Source organism: Tasmannia lanceolata, unplaced genomic scaffold (genome assembly GCF_043159265.1).
Source record: "Tasmannia lanceolata isolate RefF3 unplaced genomic scaffold, GAP_Taslan_0.1 ptg000015l, whole genome shotgun sequence".
NCBI lineage: Eukaryota > Viridiplantae > Streptophyta > Magnoliopsida > Canellales > Winteraceae > Tasmannia > Tasmannia lanceolata.
In genome coordinates this window covers 21642604-21663146 of record NW_027518692.1, presented here as the reverse complement: position 1 = coordinate 21663146, position 20543 = coordinate 21642604, and the positions used below count along the sequence as shown (strand labels likewise).

At 38.6% G+C, this 20543-nt stretch overlaps 1 protein-coding gene across 1 annotated transcript; it reads right to left on the bottom strand.

Moving 5' to 3' along the window:
* Positions 1 to 190: 190 nt before the first annotated feature.
* LOC143845374 (clathrin interactor EPSIN 1-like) lies at positions 191 to 19572 on the bottom strand. The gene is made up of 11 exons (XM_077353687.1): positions 19349 to 19572; positions 19213 to 19264; positions 14940 to 15019; positions 14739 to 14817; positions 14463 to 14546; positions 14216 to 14361; positions 13842 to 14099; positions 13287 to 13435; positions 7723 to 7922; positions 4248 to 4635; positions 191 to 578 (listed from the first exon to the last, which is right to left on the bottom strand). Exons 1-11 carry the CDS (start codon positions 19387 to 19389, stop codon positions 373 to 375), a joined length of 1683 nt encoding a protein of 560 aa, XP_077209802.1. The 5' UTR covers positions 19390 to 19572; the 3' UTR covers positions 191 to 372.
* Between the last annotated feature and the right edge of the window lie 971 nt (positions 19573 to 20543).

Sequence of the window (20543 nt, the reverse complement as noted above, 5' to 3'; positions counted from 1 at the left end):
TTCGGTGTTGACCAAAATCCGAAATTTCGGATTTCGGTCGAAATTTAAAACCAGAAATACCCAACATAGTCAGAAACTATAAAAACCCAATACAAAGTTTCTGTCAAACATCAAACCAATATCGGATGGTCCTTTTAGACACCTAAGTATCATCGCCTGCCAAATGTTTTGATCTTGCAGACAGGATCTCTCTCTGTTCAGCATTTCTATTATTTATTGAAAATCACAATAACATAAGCATCTTTCCCAAGTATTCAAATCACAACATTGTGATTATGACACACTACATATATTAGAGCACAAATATGAAGCTCAGAAATACCCAAAACCCCATAACAATTTGGATCGAGTAAAATAAATTGAATAAAAAAATCATTTGAAGCTCCCAAACTGATATTGGCTTGGGTTTGAAAAGCTCCCATTTCCCGCCATTCCCGTTGTAGTTGATGTTGACGTAAAAGCAGATTTACCCATCCCCATGGCCATCCCCATGTATGCTGGAGTTGAGTGCCCTTTGTCGTCTGACATATCAGTAAGTCCGCCCACAATTCCAATGTCTGCCATAGATGTCTTCTTGGCTGTAGACAAATCAGGAGATCAATGTCAATGGAATTAGTGAATAGCAGAAATAACCAACTTTGATATGTCCAGATCTTCCTGGATTTGGGGATGGTTGATTGGAATGCCAATCCCTGCAAGAAGTTGAAAGTACAGGCAACATAGTTTCCTCTGTTTTGGTAGCCGTTACACCGATCGAGCTTGAGTAATTCAAATAGGAGATGCGGGAGAACATATATCACTAATTTCAATATGATGATAAGAATGAAAACTTGGATTGGTTATTCATCGAGTTTCAGATTGAACTATTTTGTCAGTCGGTTATGTACAATTTCATTTCAAAAAATAAAATATAACTGTTTATAGTGATATTGGTTGATGCGGGAGGGTTGATTGAATACTCAAGGCACCCTCAGCTTCTGAAGGAATCCAATGTATCCGATTTTATCAATAAAATTGGCACTATTCAATGTGTATATGCAAAAAGAAAAAGGGGGGGGTGGTCGGGGAGGGGTCGGGGGTAATACAGTTACACGCACTCAACTTTCTGACACATTCAACGATAACCCTGTAGTTTCAAACTCATCAACTACACCCCCTAACTTTTCAATGTGTATAAGGAAGACCCCCTCAGCTGACTCCTACTACTGATGGCACTATGATGCTTATCCGTACGCTTATGTGGCAAAGTATGACTCCTACTATTGTTGGCACTATGATGCTTCTGCCCACTTCGAATCAAATCTGGGAGCATACCGTGCCACTCTATTCTGGGGTAGACAACTTTACACGCATATGTGCCACATATTCCGAATGGATCCGTTTTCGCCGTGGTGATATGTCTTTGCCTGCGCATTACAGCCAGTTTGTCTCCTCTGGCAGCAGCTCGATCTGTTTATACCTCACTTCTGACATCACGGTTCTCACCAGACAGCGCGACCAGCTTCGAGTCGTTCACTACCTTGACAGTCTGGGCCCCGAGTTTGTTCATCTTCGTCGGCAGATTATTGGTTTTGGCACTACTCCCTCTCTCACAAGGTTTACTCTCGTGCCCAACAGTGTCTTCTGAGCGACTTCCCCTATGATCTCCATTGATAATTCAATTCTGGCTGCTTCTGATAGTGCTCCTCAGTCTAGTCGTGGTGGTGGTTCATTTGGCCGTGATTGGGGCAGTGGCGGTCGTGGCCGTGTTGGTGGTGGTTGTGGCCTACCATATTGCGCTCATTGTCAGAGAGAGGGCCATCATGTTAATACATGCTATATGCTTCATCCCGAGCTCCGTCGGGCACGCTTGGCACACCTTAGTACTGGTAGCTCTTCCAATGTTTTGCCTTCCTCCTCCACAGATACTATGCCGCCTGCTGATACATACACTTCATCAAGGACGGATTATGAGGAATTTTAGTGCCTTCGCGTCAGTGCTCGCCCTCTGACTGCAGGTGTTGCACAGCCAGGTAGTTCACCCACTACTCTTCTCTCTAGTTCTGGCTCCGGGATTATTGATTCCGGGGCCTCGAACCACATGACTGGTAACTCTTCTCAACTTCGTTCCTTTAGACCCTTTCATTCTAGGTCTCATTCTATAACCCTTGCCAATGGGTCCACCACTCCCATCTCTGGAGTTGGTACTATGTCTCGTCATCCTAGTCTTCCCTTATCCTCAGTCTGGTGTCCCTAAATCTCCTCTCAGTTTACTTTCAGTTAGTCAGCTTACTAAAAGTATCAAATGCTCTGTCTCATTTTATTCTTCATACTGTTTATTTAAGGATCTCTTGACTGAGAGGACGATTGGCTCGGAACGTGAGGTGGATGGGCTCTATCTCCAGGACTGTCGCCGCATTGCATAGTTCTATCCGTCCATATCAGTGGCAATGTCGTCTTGGCTACCCTTCACTTCAACGCCTTTAGCAAACACCCTTTGTTTCCAATCTGTATGTCGATTGCGCAAATCTCTCTACGGACTAGAGCAATCTCTGCGAGCGTGGTTTGGGAGATTCAGTGAGGCTGTCATGTGATTTGGTATGAAACAATGAGCCGTAGATCATTCAGTTTTCAGTCATTAGTTTGTAGGCGGTTGCATATTTTTTATAGTATATGTGAACGACATTATCATCACTTGTAGTAATTCAGAGGGTATACAGAAGTTGAAAATGTTCTTGCAGAAAGAATTCTCCGCCAAGGATTTGGGTCGCCTCAGGTACTTTCTTGGGATAAAGGTGGTATATTCATCTAGAGGTCTCTCTATCACAGAGGAAGTATGTATTGGATTTATTAGAGGAGACGAGAAATCTTGGAGCGAAACCTGCTTCTGTACCCATGGACTTGAATGTGAAACTCAGACCAGAAGAGGGTGACTTGTTGGATGACCCTGACAAATATAGGAGGCTGGTAGGCAAGCTCATATATCTCAGTGACCCGGCCAGACATTTCATATGATGTAAGAGTGGTTAGTCAGTATATGAGCTCACCTCACACTTCTCACTGGGCTATAATAGTCCAAATCTTTAAGTAATTAAAGGGTGCTCCAGGGAGAGGTCTGTTGTTTACAAGGACTGGGCATACAAAGATTGAAGGTTACTCTGATCCAGATTGGGTTGGATCTCCAGCAGATAGGAGATCACTACCGAGTATTGTACCTTTGTAGGAGGTAACCTAGTGTCATGGCGTAGGAAGAAACAAGACGTCATAGCAAAGTCCAGTACTGAAGCTGAGTACAGGGCCATGGCTCACACAAGAACAGAACTCATTTGGTTGCGCTCTCTTAAGGTGCAACTCGGGTCGGATCAAGACCAACCCAAACCCGACCCGAGCAACCATTTGCTCAACCCGACCCGAGGAACCTTTTTTGCCAGCTCGATGAGGTTCAACCCGACCAGACCCGAGGAACCCTTTTTGCCAACCCGACCCGACCCGAGTTCAACCCGAGATTTTAAGCTTAAAAAATAAAAAAAATTATTAAAAATGTCGGATTCACTCGGGTCGGGTTGCCCAAGCCCTCAACCCAAACCCGACCCGAACTCAACCCGAACCCGAATCCGACCCGAACTCAACCCAACCCGACTTTTTTCCGGGTTGAACCCGTCGGGTTCGAGTTGAGCCCGCCCAAGTTGCACCTCTACGCTCTCTTTTGTCTGAGATTGGAATAGCTCCTTTCTCTCCCCCTCGGTTGTACTATGATAATAAGGCTACAATTCATATTGCTACAAATCCTCTTTTGTGAACAAATGAAGAAAATTGAGGTCGGCCGCCATTTCATCCATCAGAGAATCCAGAAGGGGGAGATATCTACAGTTTTCACTCGATCCACAGATCAGCTAGCTGACATGTTTACAAAATCTTTAAGCAACTCGAAGTTGAGTGATATTTTTAACAAGCTAGGAATGTATGATATATACATTCCAGCTTGAGGGGGAGTGTTAGAATACATGTGTAATGCCTAAGGGCATAGTTATCTTTGTACTTTCTCTCCTTTATATAAATACTCACGTGAGGGGTAGGGGACTCTCCTAAGTCCTTTCTCTCATTCTCTCATTTAACAGAAATCATTAACTACCAGGACTAGAAAGCATTGATCATATTCAAACGAAATGAAATACTAGCCATTCTCAATGAGATGCATAGAGTTGGATAATGAGCAAGAAAATAATCACATAAAAGGAAACTATAGAAATAAGGGAGGATCAACTTACGAGCAGATATATTCAGATCAATCAGTCCACGACTCAATGAATCTGCCCAAATCCCGGACTTGACCTTGAAAGTGCCCTTCTTGGGTGGAGACTTGGATTTTGTTGTAGTGTTGTGGTTCAGGTTTCTGAGGCCTTCATCGCTAGAAACCTCTGTTGGGTTGGTAGACACAGGCTCAGTATGAGAAGTAAAGGCACCAAAGAGATCAGATCCTTCAAAATTGTTTAGAGGTATTGCGGCAAATGGATCCATGGTGTTGGGGTTGGTGGACTCAGATTTAGGTGGCTTGGTTTCAACTGGCAAGGATGGAGTGGGAGCCTCAAAAAAGTCTACTGTTGAATTAAATGCAGCAGTGGAGGTTGGTTGGTGGGCAAAGAGATCAACATTGGCCTGCAAATATGGGGAGAACAAAAATTACTTTGAGAAAACATACAGACCAAAAAGGAGAAATGTCATCCCTAAACTTTAAAAAGACTAAATGCCTTAAGTTTCACCAAAATGCCGTTGAGAGTTTGCAAAAGATTACTTGGAAATAACAAGGCAAAGGTTTACAACATGAAAAAGCATTCAAGTACCAAAAAGGGACTCAACTTGTTATTCAGAAAATGGAAAAAAAATGATAATGGCATTCTGCATTACACAAAAGCTTGAGGTATGTCGTCGAAATACATGTGTAAAACATAAATTACATTAACAAAATAAAAGGTTACGGTTGATAATATGATGACAACAGAGGCAGGCTGCATCCCTGAAGAAAATGAGTAGGAAATTTTCTTCAGAAAATGTGTCCTACCATGTGCGTTTCAACTTTCAAGAACCAAATACGCACTCGAACCTTTTTGCATATGGGCTAAATTTATCAAGTGAACACTTTCAAAAATTTAGTTGAAAAACTCAACCGGCTCAAGTGGACCATTGGCAGGGGAATGCGTCGATTTCATGTGCGAAAGCACATAAACTAAAACTCTGAAAAAATTTAAAAAAAAAAACCCTGTGGGGGTAAGTCCTAAATTGCCACCTTCTTAATCTACACAATATAATCCCAAATTCTTAAGTTCTATATTTAATTGAAAGGATTGTCAAATCAGGGTGATTTTTGGCCAGTGGCTCATCCAGGCATAGTTGTCAACCCGTGACTCGACTCATGACTCAATTTCTTAATTTTATGACTCATGACTCGTAAGAGTTTTTGACAAGAACAGAAATTTAGTTGCAAAATATAGTTGTATATCAAAAGATGAAGCATGTAAAAAACATAACCCAATAGCACAAAGATAAAGCACTAACTATATGCTTATAACTTGCATGCACAAAAATAATTAAGTTCTGGTTGGAACTTAATCATGGGGGAAACCCTTCCTTGCTTTAGATTTGTATCCACCCATGATATATGGTATGGTTGGAAGGAGATTTGTGGTGGTTCAGACCAAGAACCCAAGATTGTCCAAGACTGGGAGCCTCCCGCACATGATTTTTTGAAGCTAAACTTTGACGGGTCTAGCATGAGGAACCATTAGTCTTGCAGAATTTGGAGAGTCTTGAGGGATGAATTTGGAGCTATGAAATGGGCTTTTGCAGGTCTCATTGGCCCATACGCTAATGAAGCTGAAGTGCGTGCTATCTACTAAGGAATAAGGTATCTTGAGAATGAAGATTTGAATAAGGTGGTGGTAGGAGATTTCAAAATACAAAAACACAATACCTATGGGGGTAAGTCCTAAGTTGCCACCTTCTTAAATCTACAAAATATAATTCTAAATTCTTAAGTTCTATATTAATTGAAAGGATTGTCAAATCAGGGTGACTTTTGGCCAGTGGCTCATCTAGGCATAGTTGTCAACCCGTGACTTGATTTCTTAATTTTATAACTCCACTCAACTCGACTCGTGACTCGTAAGAGTTTTTGACAGGAATTTAGTTGAAAAATATAGTTGTATATCAAAAGATGAAGCATGTAAAAAATATAACCTAATAGCACAAAGATAAAGGACTAAGCCAAAAATATAAATAACTATATGCTTGTAACTTGCATTCACAAAGATAATTAAGTTCTGGTTGGAACTTAATCATGGGGGAAACCCTTCCTTGCTTTAGATTTGTCTCCATCCAAGATATATGAGTATGGTTGGAAGGAGATTTGTGGTGGTTCAGGCGAAGAACCCAAGATTGTCAAAGAATGGGAGCCTCCCGCAAATGGTTTTTTGAAGCTTAACTTTGACGGGTCTAGCATGGGGAACTCTGGTCCTGCCAGAATTGGGGAAGTCTTGAGGGATGAATTTGGAGCTATGAAATGGGCTTTTGCAGGTCCCATTGGCCCAAACGCTAATGAAGCTGAAGTGCGTGCTATCTACCAAGGAATAAGGTATCTTGAGAATGAAGATGTGAATAAGGTGGTGGTAGAAGGAGACTCGCTTAATGTGATAAGGTGGCTTAGTGGCTCGTATTCCTTCCCTTGAAGATTTGTCTCTTTCTTCGATGAGATCCAAGATAGAGTGGGGGATGCATCGATTTCTTTCCATCATGTTGGGTGGTCAGCTCATGGTGTGGCGGACAATTTAGCTAGATATGGTATCTCTAGGAAGAGAGTTGAGCTATTTGACTTCGTTCCTCCTTTACACTTGCCGTGGGACTTGTTCTTGTCTTTCTTTTTCTTTTTCTGTCTCTTTATTTGTATAGACCTCCTCAGTCTTTTTTTTCATTTAATGCAATTGCCTACCATTCAAAAAATAATAATTAAGTTCTAAGTTCCTACTTCCAAGTTTTCAACCATCAAATCAAGAAAGCCCTGGCCCAACGACTCGACTTGACTCATAAGACTCTTAGTTTTTTTACTCGACTCGCAGCAACTCGTAAGAGTCACCAGGCAACTCATAAGAGTCTTCAACAGAGGCGAGTCACCCATGCGACTAGACTCAAAAGCCCAGCGAAGCAACTCGACTTGACTCGAGAATTGACTCGTACGACTTGTAAGAATTTGACAACTATGCATCCAGGTAGCCCCTCGTACTGCCTAGTTTTCCATTACTATAAATGTTTCATGTACAGTGGTGATTATCCATTGACAACCTCATTTTCCTATTAAATAAATGGTGGGTGAAACTGTAAGTCCAGGGAGAACTGTGTCACTTTCTTGCTAGGTCGTTAAATCTATCCACAAGACCAGTGGAAAGGGAAATTGTTTCCGCATTACAGTGGCTTTATTTGTTTTTATTTTATCTGGAAAAAATAAGTAATGTGGCTTGGTTAGTGTCCCTGGACAACCGAAGTTTGTAGAAAATTCAAACCCCACCATAATGCGGCATGTGTAACGATTTTGGAAAAAATACTCGCTGATCAGATGATCCTGGCAGTCCCTAGAGCTGATATAGAAAATCAAACTTAATCTTGCATAAAAAAGGCACAACAATTATCTTTTATAATAGTCAAGAAATGGAACTTAGATTATACACTTTAAGATATAAATGATAAAAAAATGACCTGAGTATGAGAGCTGCCCTCTGCTTCTACATGGAGTGCGGCTGATACAAAAGTAGCATCCGCAAACAAATCAGCCTCAGGTGAAACATTGTTCTCAGTGGTAGTTTTCTCTGTAGAAAGAAGCGTTGGTGCATCCATGAGGTCACCAATTAAGCTTTCACCAAATAAATCCACTTGCTTAGATCCTGCAGTCGCTAATCCTGTCAAATCAATTCAACCAAGTATAAGTCAAGAAAAAGACGTGTTAAAATGATCATATTGATAATGGTGTTTTTGAGTCATGTTCAGTAGATATCAACTCAACTTAACTCAGCGAAGCCTTTGTCCCAAACTAGTTGGGGTCGGATACATGCAATAAAATTTGTACCACCATAATTCAATATCAAGGTGAAAGAAGGATTGTTTATACCATAATTCAATATGAAGGTCAAAGAAGGATTGTTTATAGTATACCAAAATTCTAAAACTCAGTGAGCAACTTGGAAGTTGGATCTTGTCCGACTCAACATGGTTTGGTCCTAGACTCCTAGAGCATTCAGATTTCAGAGTACTTCCAAGTCTAACAAACAACTTTGGTTGGTTTTTATAAATCAGAAAGTTCTCCATTGACTTAAGCTGAGATGAGAGTCCAACTTCCAAGTCTCCGAGTTCTTGCACATTTGGGTCAAGTATTGGTGCTGATTAAAGAATGCCAAGTTATATTAAGAGGAATCTTTCCTTTGGCATTGTTATATTTGCCATATGTATTTTTCCGTTTACTCCACATGCTTATTTTCCCAGATATCCAACTTACCAAGGGCAATTTTGTCAATTTGTAATATTAAAAATAAAGGATGAAAAGAGGGACATACATTTCAATTCTCTCTATATTTATGTTTTATGCCTTTTAATGTGGTATTTAAGTGTGATCTCTAAAACCTTAATTTTATTCCCTTTTTCATTCTCTTTTGATTCCAATCACAACTCAACTCAAGAGTGAAAGGAATGATGATTGAAGAAATGAAAGGGCCTTCATGACAACATCAAACCTACAGTTGTTCAACACAAGAGTAGACTTTGATTATAGTTACCCAAAACTTCCTAGTTGGATGGTAAGCTCGCTTCCGAAGCTAAGTTCTTCTTGCCTCCCAAATTTAGGGGAAGCATGCTTCCTTGATGCTTCCCACGTGTTTCCTCTTAATTAAGAGTGTGCTTCCTATTCAGGTGATCATTTCTTCCTAAAAGAACATTTTCTACATTTGATAAGTTGAATGAGCATATTTATAAAAGTGCATGTTACATTTCAAATGAAAATTACGTAGATCTTTTTCCAAAAAATTTAACATTAAATAAACATGAATACAACATGTGAAACTGTAAATTGAAAAAACTTGAAATTCCAATTAGTCACAAATTCTTCTTTTTCTACTTGTAATTCTTACTTATATCAACCCTTCCTCCCTAACGTAGAACAAACATACTCTTACTATGTAATTTTTGTTCGCGTCTAATGAGGCGTCTGACATGCTTCATGTTGATTTTCAATAACGCTTCCACATATTTTCTCTTTACTTTCTTAGCACTTTTCTCTACCCGCATTTTCTCTTTCCTAAACCCCTCTAGCTTTTGGCATCCTTCTTGCACTCGCTTCCCACTCTGGAAACTATTTTGATAGCTGTGAATAACAAGTATTTGTTGCATTTTTTTGGTAGTATTGAATAATACAAAAAATGGAAATCCCAGTTTCTCGTGAGATTGAAAAATCTATTCTTTTGGAGTACTTTTGTCGTAAAGGATAAATTAATGATGATTTTTAATGAAGAATTCATGGGAAGGATTCTTGATCTTCCACGCATCACAACCTCCATGGTGCCAATATTTAGACATCTGTATGTTATTTGTTGATGGTTTTAAATCAAGATTAGAGGTTGTTTTTGTATTAACTGTGATGTTTAGTGCTGCTTATTCATCAAAGTGACTTAGAGGTTGTTTTTGTATTAAATGTGATGTTTAGTGTTGCTTATTCATCAGAGTGATTTTCCGTTGGACTGTTTTTCTCTTCTTTTTATATTTGAAGAACATCCCTCCTGATATTGAAAGTTCAACTTAGTAACAACAATTTTGGTGTGTTCAGAGTTGTTACTTGATATACTTTCTTTTTCATTTGAAGAGGCACTGTTGTTGACTGTATCAAAATATTTCTTTTTGTATGATCAAAGAAACAGAGAACTGACCTCGTTGAAAAATTCTGGTATTTAAATAAAGAGGAATCATAAAATCAAGGATGCACTTGCATTTAGTCAACGGCGTCCCAATGGATCCACATCATATGCAGTAACCAAGGCAACCAGTTTCCCGGTGTTTGATTTATATAAAGAAAAGGGAGCTAATATTCCCGCCCCCTGAATTTTATTATGGTCGCCCACACACACAAGCGCACACACACACCCTACGCTCTTTCCTTCCCATCCGTCATCCCCCTCTTCTCATTCATCATCTCCCTGTTCTCTTCATTTGTTGCGGAGATTGAAGGGGAAAATCCTATAGAAAATTTGGAACTAAAAAACAGAAATTGGAAGGAGAAAGCCATTTGCTTTCCTCTCCTCTTTTGAATCCAAGGTAAAAAATTCCTGCTCCCCGTTCTAAAAGCAGACAATTTCATGAAAACTTTAATTTAGAAAGAGAACCCATGATTCTCTTGTGAAAACCCACAATTATCAATTAGAGAATTTTGATCTGCAATACGATCATGGTTGATTCTCTTACGTACTTACACATGTACGTACGGGTAAGCTGGGATTAGGCGGACCCCTACCGGTGTATTGAAATTAAAGGATAGAACATTTGAAATTACAAAACGCAAGCCCAATCCTTAGAAGTTAGAACATTATCTAAAGGAGAGGGAGGAACAAACAAGGCAGGGATAACTCCAGAATACAAACACCAAACATAGATTGAGAATCAAACCAGGCAAATTAGAAGCTAAAATAAGCGAACTACCAGGTCGGCTTCCTTGGCCTGATAAGATTAAGACTTGTTGAGAGTATCTCCGATAGGGAGTACCGGGATGCTTCTTTCGAACCCCCCGCCGTGGCACTATGTTGGAATTGTTATGATCCGTCATGGCATATTTGTCTTTTTCTATTTCGATCTCACTGGAAGAGTCTGAAGCATTGCTAGTTTCCTCAGAAATAGTTTTCCCTTTTTCCTGAGAGCTTGAATCTTCAACGACTGAGCCATATTCATGGCTGGATTGACAATCACTCAGTGTCTTCCTCATTTTCTTGACTGTCCAGCATTGAAAACCTGTCTGCTTCTACTTCAATTGTTTTGTCTATTTCAGAGCTCCCTACATTTTTGAACTGGGCACCATTCTTGGTTGGGGGCTTTCGCCTGTGTCTTTTGGGAGAGGTGGCAGTTCTTTGTCCTGTGGCAGTAGTCTTAGCAAATGCTACATGATTGGGGTGTCCAGTCGTATTTGACCCGCTGTGAATGGGTTCCTGTTTGGGTGTTGATCTGAATGAAAACAGGAAGGGTTTTCCCCGCATTAACTTCGACACACACGCGGGCATAATTGAGCCTCAAGGATTCAGCCATTTGGGATTCCATGTAAAGAGGGAGTCCTATGTGGCTTGCTATCAAGCTAGGACCCTGATGAGTGCAAAATTTCAGGTGGAGCCCTTGAAAACGAACCCAGATTGGGATGGACGTTAACTTCAATCGTTCCAAGGAGAACTCTGGGGTGCATCTTTGGAGGATCAAGGCTCTTCCTCCATAATTGTGGTTTGATGCTTCCTAAACCTGGATGCGGTCTTCTAGATTTGTAAACGAGAATAAAAGAAAGCTGTTTTGTAGAGCAAATAGCTGGAGATCTACTCCTGGCTTCTATTTCCTTGAAAGGTAATCTCTAAGAGCCATAAAATATGGTCTTTGCCCAAGGAAGTACACAATGAGGCAGTTAGCCCATTTGCCTTCGGCCTCTCTGAATTCTTCTTCTTCAAAGCTTATTGTTAGGCTGTCTTCCTTTTCATTTATCGGGGTAATGAAGTCCAGCTTTGAGGAGGGGGGAAATTCTTGAGGTCTTCATGAGGTCCTGCTTGCTGTTCTTTGTGAAAATAATGATGCTGTGCATACTGTGTATACCTCCTCATTCAAACAACATGAGAACTGATTCTAAATTGTTTCTAACTACAAACTAATCCTAATTCCAACATCCCACTCCATTTCAGAAAAAAAAATTCAAACCTCCCTACTTCAACTTAAACATCCTCAATTCAAAAGAGAAACTCTAGAAGCTTCAAACAGACTCATCTTTTTTCCAAAACACACTCTCTAAAACGCATAAAAATATTCCATAAATTTTAAATAAAACCACAATCATAAAAATTTCTTCCTTCTATGGTCATCCTTCTTTTTTTGGTTTCAAGGACTCATGTTTGCGCTGCACTATATTTTCTGTGAAGTTTGCCAATCTAAATAGAAAAAGTAAAAGATAAAGGAAAAGGGGTCAGAAGGGGTACACGAGCCCCAAGGAATCTATACTACATAGTAGCAACATGGAATTCCAGGTAATACTAATATCAGCCATTACCACAAGAAAATGATATAGGCTATCAATTGGAAAACCTTGGAGATTTGGACTCCCTGCATCAAATTCGACAAATTCTAATTGAAAAACTAAAAAGAAAACATAACATGTAAGGGCCAGAAATAGGCACCTGATGGTAGCAGCTAGCAATTGATATTAGTCACTTCCATAAGGAAGCAAATGAAATTCACAATTGATTCGAAAATCACCAGTAAGTCCAGCTCAATCATTGGTGGCTTCTTTGACTTGCAGTCTGCTTTTTTGTTTGGCAAAGCAGCAGTTGTCACTTGATAGTTACCCTTTGGAGGAAGAGGCAGAAGCCTGCAAAGTGATACTCTAAAGTCAAAATGCTCACCTTTGAAAGGTGACAGATGTGGTGTCGGTGTAAGTGCTACAACCACCCCATTTGGCTGCCTGGGAAATGCTCGGTACATGCATTCCCAAGAATCCATCAACTCATGCAACCTCACATGGGAATGATAATCCCCATTTTGTACTATTTCCACTGAGTCATCCACCTTTTGATTAGTTTTTCCTTTTTAATTTTCTAATTTTCATTTATGTTGTGAAAAATCTGTTTCCTCTTCCCAGATTGAAATTTTTCACCTCTTAATATATTCCTCATCTTTCAAAAATGATTGACTAGGCAGATAATTACAAAGACAACAGTTCTGTAAGCAGGCAATAATACCAACATATTGATGCTCGCTCTGCTTCAATTCTGCTCTTACGCAATAAACATAAAGATTTTTCATTTGCCTTACTTAAACATTTTAGTGAAGATAACTCTGAAATGATATAACTGAATAATCAAGTTGAAAGTATTACTGCTTTTGCTTTTAACAAATGTATAATGAGGTTCTTACTAGCTGCATCACATGTGCTGATAATAAAATATAACTACAGAAAAGAATATATAAACAGAGACTGAAATTTTTTTCTTAGACAGATAAATTAAACAACCGGGTTCCACTATATACAAAGACAGAACACTCACCAGTGGTAGAAGATCCCCGTGGGTCGAAGTCATCAAAATCATCATCAACAGGTGCACTCGAGCTTTGGGAAGAAGTGAGAGGACCATAGTTATCATCAGAATGGGACAGCTTTGTTGATGCCCTTGAGGTACCAGATGGCGATGAATTCCTAATGCAGAAACAGCATACTGGCTTAAGAACAACATAAAAGAATTCCTTCATCACATTGGCCCCTAAAATACAAAGGATAAGTACACATTGGACCATATATCCTAAAATCACATGTCGCCAAACTTATGCCGCGTGCTAATAGCTTAGGCTAATTTGAAAATGTTCCATGTCCATCTTCATCTCTCCCACTCAAGCTCGCAACGACTTAGCCACTCAGCCACAAGCACATAATAGGTGACACTCTTAATCAGTCTCGATAGGTTCTGCTGCAACTTCCCATTGTTCTATATTACATACAATTAGTTATATTTGTAGATATTTACTGTGTTAAGACAAAAAATAACAGCCCAAATTCCAGATTATATCCAAACAGACAAAACCAACATGCTAGCAAGTACACATACCTGCCATATAGTGCAGGTCCCTTCTTCGAGTCATTCCCTTCATTGGCAAGGCCTCCTCGTGATTGTGACCTATCATGACTACCAAAGGCATCTTTTTCACCGTGATTCCAGTCACTTTCGTCCCCATATCGGTCTCTGTTTTTATAACCATCTTTGAATGATTCACCACTGTAACTGTCATTATGTTGGAAGCTACTGCTTCCATATGAAGCTGAACTTGACTTGTAAGTTATTCCAGTTGAGGACAGTCCAAAATACCTAGAAACAATGGAAAATGTATAGTTCATTCATTGTTTTCAACCCACATAAACATCTCCAGAGAAGTTAGGTATAAGATATTATATTATATTTCAATATGGGATCCATGCACTCACTTATCGCGATTTGCAGCAGCTTTATTTCTGACCTCTTGTATTTTATCCTTATTGTTCAAAAGGGCTAAAATGGTTTCAACCTTCTTCCTCACGTTGATTCCCATATCCTTTCCATTAGGCTCAACATATTCAAAACCTGCGATTGACTTTACAAATGCAGAGCAAATCAAGAAAAATCATTTTGCCAGAAAATGCTGAATTTATAAAAGTAAAATGCAATATTAGGCAAATATAAGAGAAGCCTCACAGAGATTTGGAACGTATGTTCCATGATATCATCAACAGCACGTTCAGATCCGTTTCCCACCAAATACTCTATAACAGTCAATGCCTGAGAGAGGAAGACATTTCGCAAGAATTAAAAACAGAAGATACTCAACTCAACTCAAGTAAGCCTTTGTCCCAAACTAGTTGATAAAGGATAGAAAATGAAAATGTCTAAGACAACATAGAAGCTTCAAAGTAGATCATTTAACTTAATAAAGATGAATAGCATGGAAAGTGTTGAACAGAATAGCGTCACCTTATAGACATGGCGCCAGTTTCGACCTGTATCAGTCAATCTTGTCCAGAGCACATTCATAACCATCTGGCATTCAGTGCTACATAGAAAATTACAATATCCCAAATTTGTTAAAAGAAAAGGGAAAATGTTCCAGAACAAAACATATAGCAACAAGATGGATCACAAGATAGAACTCAAAGCACAGAAGTTAAGAGTTACAATTTTTTGGTGGCCTGTGCAATCTCAGATAAGGCAGAGCCATGAGGACCCCAAGGTTCATTACTTGTTGCATCGAGAACCTGTGATGCAAAATGTGAGTCAGATAAAGGCCAAATGCAGATTACAAATAGAACAAAGTTACAAAGTGAAACACCAATAAAATTCATTTCCACGGAACTCAGCTTATTTTGCAAGTATATGGAAGTTATAAAACCACACCACGTCACTCATCTTATGCAACATCTAATGTAGACTCTTATAATTTATAGATACTGGAGAGTCTGGAGTTTTATTGATAACTAGGGAAAAGAGTGATGTTTAGATATCATAACAAGAATACAAGTAGTGCAAAAAGAGGTCAGACATGCCTAAGAATTGGCATGCAATTCTGCTTTAAAAAATGATCCTAGACTGAAGAGTGTTTAAATAAAATAAAACAAGGACACTTCTACAGTGCTAAGAGATCGCATCCAAACCAGTGATGAGTGATTCTGATGTCCAAAATCTCAGTCGAGTATTTTATCTCTTTCACTGTTTATGCTTTGAATGTCTATCTACATAAAGTATGACAGAGATACCAATAAACCCAAGTAAGAAGGACCAAGTGTATCACATGGGAAGCTCTACAAAACATTCCCTTCTTGAGAATAACACACTTGCAGGTCACCAGTGGACATCTTCAAAAGAAATAATACAGTTGGAGATCACCAATGGACATTTTCGGGTTGAAAAGGTTGGAGTGTCACCACAGATGAACAATCTCTGATGGAGCATCATGAAGAAGAAATGATATCACTGACAATTGAAAGAAGGTATTACAAATGATACAATACAGAAACCAATTCAGGGATGAAGCGGTGTGAACAAATGATGAGCTGAAGTAGTCGTAACAACATAACATTTTGAGGTCTCATTAACATTCTGAAGTACCATAAATTAAAACCAACCTCTTTTACAAGTGTAAGAAGTCCTGAAACTACACCTGAGAAATGACAGTCATGTAACACTACTGTCAACACTTCTCATTATAGATAGTGAACTCTTAATTGAATTTTTTTTTTAATGGTAGCCAATTTTATTGCAATCAAAGAGGACCGAGATGGTCGATACACAGAAAAGCAACAACAGAGCAAACTAAGGCTAAACACAACAAAAAAGGAAAAATCAAGGCGGAAGAGAATCAAACAATGCCAAAGCTTCTTTTTGAAACTCCTTCTCTAGCTAGACTATCTGCCACCACATTGGCGGATCGACGAATATGCTGAAAAACCATAGAAGAAGCCCCCACCCAATCTTGCATTTCATCAAAGAATCAATCAAATCTCCAAGGGTGTTTTTGCGAACCATTGAGCCACTGGATGACCATGTAGAACACAAATGAACTCTTAATTGATAACCATGGAGAATAATAGATATCATGAGCAGAACACAAGTTCTACAAAACAAGGTAGCGAAATGCCATGGAATTCACATGTAATACTGATTTATTTTTATTTATTGGAAAAATGGTCCTAAAGTTAAGAGTGTGTATCTAAAACTCTAAATACATAAAAGAGAGGATTTTCTACCAAGCCAAACATAAGAGACCACATTCAACCGGAAATGTGATCTTGATCTCCAAATTCTCAGTTGAATATTTAACCCCTCCACTGTTTCACAAACTGGTAATAAACAAATTCAAAGAAGCAAGGGTTAAGCATGGATAACCATCCCTAGAGTTTTCATATGGTGACTGTACAAGCAGATAAAAAATACAGTGGGGCCAACGCATTTGGATGATGTAAACCAGTCATTTGTTGGCCCCCTTTGTAGGTAGGCCGTGTCCCAAAAATCTTCTCCATAGGATGATCCTAACCCTCCGAGTGCTAAATGATAATCTGATAAACACTCACAAGGACTGAATGATCCTAGACTCAAGACTCAAAAGTGGATAAATAACAGAAAAGGAATGTTTCTACCAAGCCAAATATAAGAGACCACATTCAACCAGCAATGAGTGATTTTGATCTTCAAAACCTCAGTTGAATATTTAACCTTGATGGTTTTCTAAAGAGGGATTTGTTTCAGAGCCTGGAAAGGAGATAGGATTAATTTTTGGACTGATCTATGGTCAAGGTTTCGGGTTTAAGTTTCGATATGTGCTTTGGTAGTCACGAAAATGGAAACATGTCAATTTCATATGGAATTTCTATGGGAATCCTATAAAATTGCATAAACGTATGAAAACATATGCAAATGATAGACATTTAAGATGATACTTCAAAAAGTGCTACAATAAGCACAAGTACACATTCATTGATCACCATATAAGCAAAAAAATACCCCTAGTGGTTTAACAACATCGAACACCATGTCACATGTGTTATCATGTATGTCTGATAATTCATTACACGCCATTGCACATGTAATTCATATAAATAATTATACATAACACATACAATACATTTCACATGAAATTCATTTTTTTTTAATGGTTCACATACAATTCATATAAATTTAATTATGTAACACAACTGATGAAGTAACTACTAATACACTTATTGTTTTGGTTTCGGCCATGCATTTTGGTTTTGATAAGGGTTTCGGTGGGATGGAAACGGAAATATTTTAAAAGCATGTTTGTCGTGTTTTTAGGAGCCCCTAAAAGAGAGGTTCCCTGACCTCTTCTCTGTGGCAAAAGAGTGTGGGTGTATGGTTAAAGATTCTTTTCACAAAGAAAAAAAAAGGGTTAGGGAGGGTCCATTTCTGCAGGAACGTCTTCAATAGACATTACACAATTTTTCAGTAGGTTTTAGTATTTGGTTTAGAAAGCAAGCAGGTTTTGGGCATTTTCACCCCTGTTGACTCGGTTTTGGCCCTATCAAGTCAATCAAAAACTCCTTTTATTCTTCTGAACTGATAAAAAACTCACCCTGACAATCAATACTCACAACTTGATTTTACCTTGGGAAAGTTTTTGTCCATGTAAGAGTTTTGAAACATTGTTTGAAGTAGTGGAGAGAAAGCGGAAAAAATGGGAATAAGAAAAGTGAAACTTAGTGGTTTATCCTTCTCAGAACCTTGCTCTAACCCAATAATTGCTCCAGTATCTGATCAAACACCCACTCCCATTTTCCTTTAAGCTCGATAATCTATATGGAAGATCATACCTTGTCATGAAAATGAAAGTTCACCAATAGGTGTGGGAAACTAAGTCCTACAAGGCAAGATGATGAGAAAGCAGACACAAAGATTGCATAGTCAAAAGCTAAAGAATACCACTTCTTGTGATAATCTCCTTACTATCTTTGTAATTTGCAACATTTGAGTCTTGTGTTGTAATTGTGCGCTCTAAATTTCTTTTTAATGCACCTCAGTAATGTAGCCAATAAACAAGGTCGTGCTATAAATCTATCCCATTATATCAAATCCGTTGGGTTATGGATGCAGTGTCAAGAAATCAATGAAATACAGACTATAAGCAGAAAAAAAAAAGAACTATTTTCACTCGAGAATTAGTTAGATTCCCGCTATTGTTGGGCATGACTAGTTGCCTACTACCGAACATTTACATGGAAATCAAGTGGGGCCTAAAAGTGATAACAATTTTTCAACAAGGAAATAAAAGAGGTTCCTGAATAAACAAAATCTTGTGGTACCTGCATTCATCTAATCATAAATATATATGGGTGAGTCCATTCAGTCACAAACACATGGAAGCGCCATTGGCAACTTCCAGATTTCATACAGTAAGCTAAATGTAATTATGGAGCAGCATTGTTGATATTTTGGGTCAAACATAGAGAAATTGGATTATTTCTTGACTCAAATGGTTTGCTTGTCAAGTTAAGACCAGGATAAGAGCAGTTTTTGGTATCGGGGAAGTAATCAATATGGGTACTAATCTGCCCCCAGTGGTACTAATCTCCCAAAACTAAAAGAGTTTGAATCATGTCAGACGACTCAATCTATTGTAAGGCGTTGATTTCATTTTTTTTTAGTCTAGTGGTACAAATCTGCCAAACCATGAACCAAATCAGCAACAAAAGCAAAAAACACTAAACCTAAGGTCTTTGACTCCCAAATCCCATGGATGCAACATTTACACATAAATTGGAGTACTAAATTCCAATTGAAATAAGGTAATCAATGAAAAACATCAACTTTAGATCTTACATAATTCCAAATACAATGCAAACGTCTTCTAATCCAGAAAATCAAAATTCCTAAAAGAAAATTTCACAGATCCATACAGATTTTATCATTGATTCAAATGCGTTAACAGATCCCTTACCTTCTGTTCCATTTCAGGAACCTTGAGAACTTTCATATTCACCTCTCTCTTTCTACAAAAAAAAAAAAAAATTAGACTTTTCAGATATTCGATCTATCGTTATAGAATTTCAAGAAAAAAAAATGAAGAAACTCACATTTCTCGTACAGTTTGATCGATAACCTTCATAAAATCCATCGCTGAAACCACCAAGGAGATGAATATTCAACTCTGAGAATGTATTCAAATGCGATTGAAGTCGTAAGAGAGAAGATGAATTCTAGATCTGGAAAGTGCTAGGGTTTTGTAGAGAAAAAAAAATAGAAAGTTGGAGATCTAGACGGAAAAAGGCGAGAGGTTTTTAGAGTATATACCAATCAGGTAAGGAGAATGATATTTTCCACCGTCTGATGGATAAAATCCCCCCCTTTAACGTTATTCGTTAAATTTTAAAGGCAAAGAAAAAAGTTTAGAGGGGGTGAATTTATCATAAAGCAGTGAACCATTCTGACAGAAACCGTTACAGGGGGGGATTTTATCCGTTTTAGGGGGTGAAAATATCATTTTCCATCAGGTAAATCTAGGTTTTCAGATCTTTAGGTCGGGAGATATGCGTAAGATTTAAATGGGGTGAGTCGAGAGTGGAGAAATCTCTTTGACGCTACGTTGGATGCCAGAATTATTTTGGTTCTTAGACTTTTGTGGAACAAAAAACTTCCTGGGAGATTGGTGGGAAAAAAAACTCCCTGGAAGTATCCCGGTAAAATAAAAATCCCATGTTTGGTTGACCGAACTATGGTGGGAAAAAAAATCCCGGTAAAATAAAAATCCTTGTCTGGTTGCTTGAATTGTTGGGAAGAAAAAAGTTCTTCTTTTGGTTATTTTGGTTCCTCAGATTTCGTGCGGGATTATTTTGGTTCCTGGGATTTTTTTTTTCCAGCTTTGGGTTTTGTGCGGGGTTATTTTGGTTTGTAGGATTCTTTTTGCCCACTATATAACTAGCAACCAAACGTGGGTTTCCTGCGGAAATTCCACAAAAGTCCCAAGAACCAAAAAAATTCTGGCATCTATGATTTAAAACTTATCATTGGTTGCCCTAGGTATTTTGGTCTTAAGCATGGTTTAAAATTTTGGTTTCGGTAACCATTTCGGACCCCACCGAAAACCGAAATTTCGGTCCGAAATTCCGAAATTTTGTAACACTTTTTTTTAAAATAAATAATGTCATTAAATTGGAATTTCGGACTGAAATTACCGAAAATTCGGACCGAATGTTGCAAATGTTGCAAGAACTCGGTCCGAAATTTGGTAAATGGCGAAAAATTTAATTTCGGAAAATTTCGATTTCAGTC

What these genes read in the sequence shown, in the direction of transcription:
- LOC143845374 (XM_077353687.1), bottom strand. Translation starts at nt 19,389, where the DNA reads ATGGATTTTATGAAGGTTATCGATCAAACTGTACGAGAAAT. An exon ending in GATCAAACTGTACGAGAAAT is followed by an intron (nt 19,265 to 19,348) that starts GTGAGTTTCTTC and finishes TTTTTTTTGTAG; the next exon opens with AAAGAGAGAGGTGAATATGA. An exon ending in GCACAGGCCACCAAAAAATT is followed by an intron (nt 14,818 to 14,939) that starts GTAACTCTTAAC and finishes TTTTCTATGTAG; the next exon opens with CACTGAATGCCAGATGGTTA.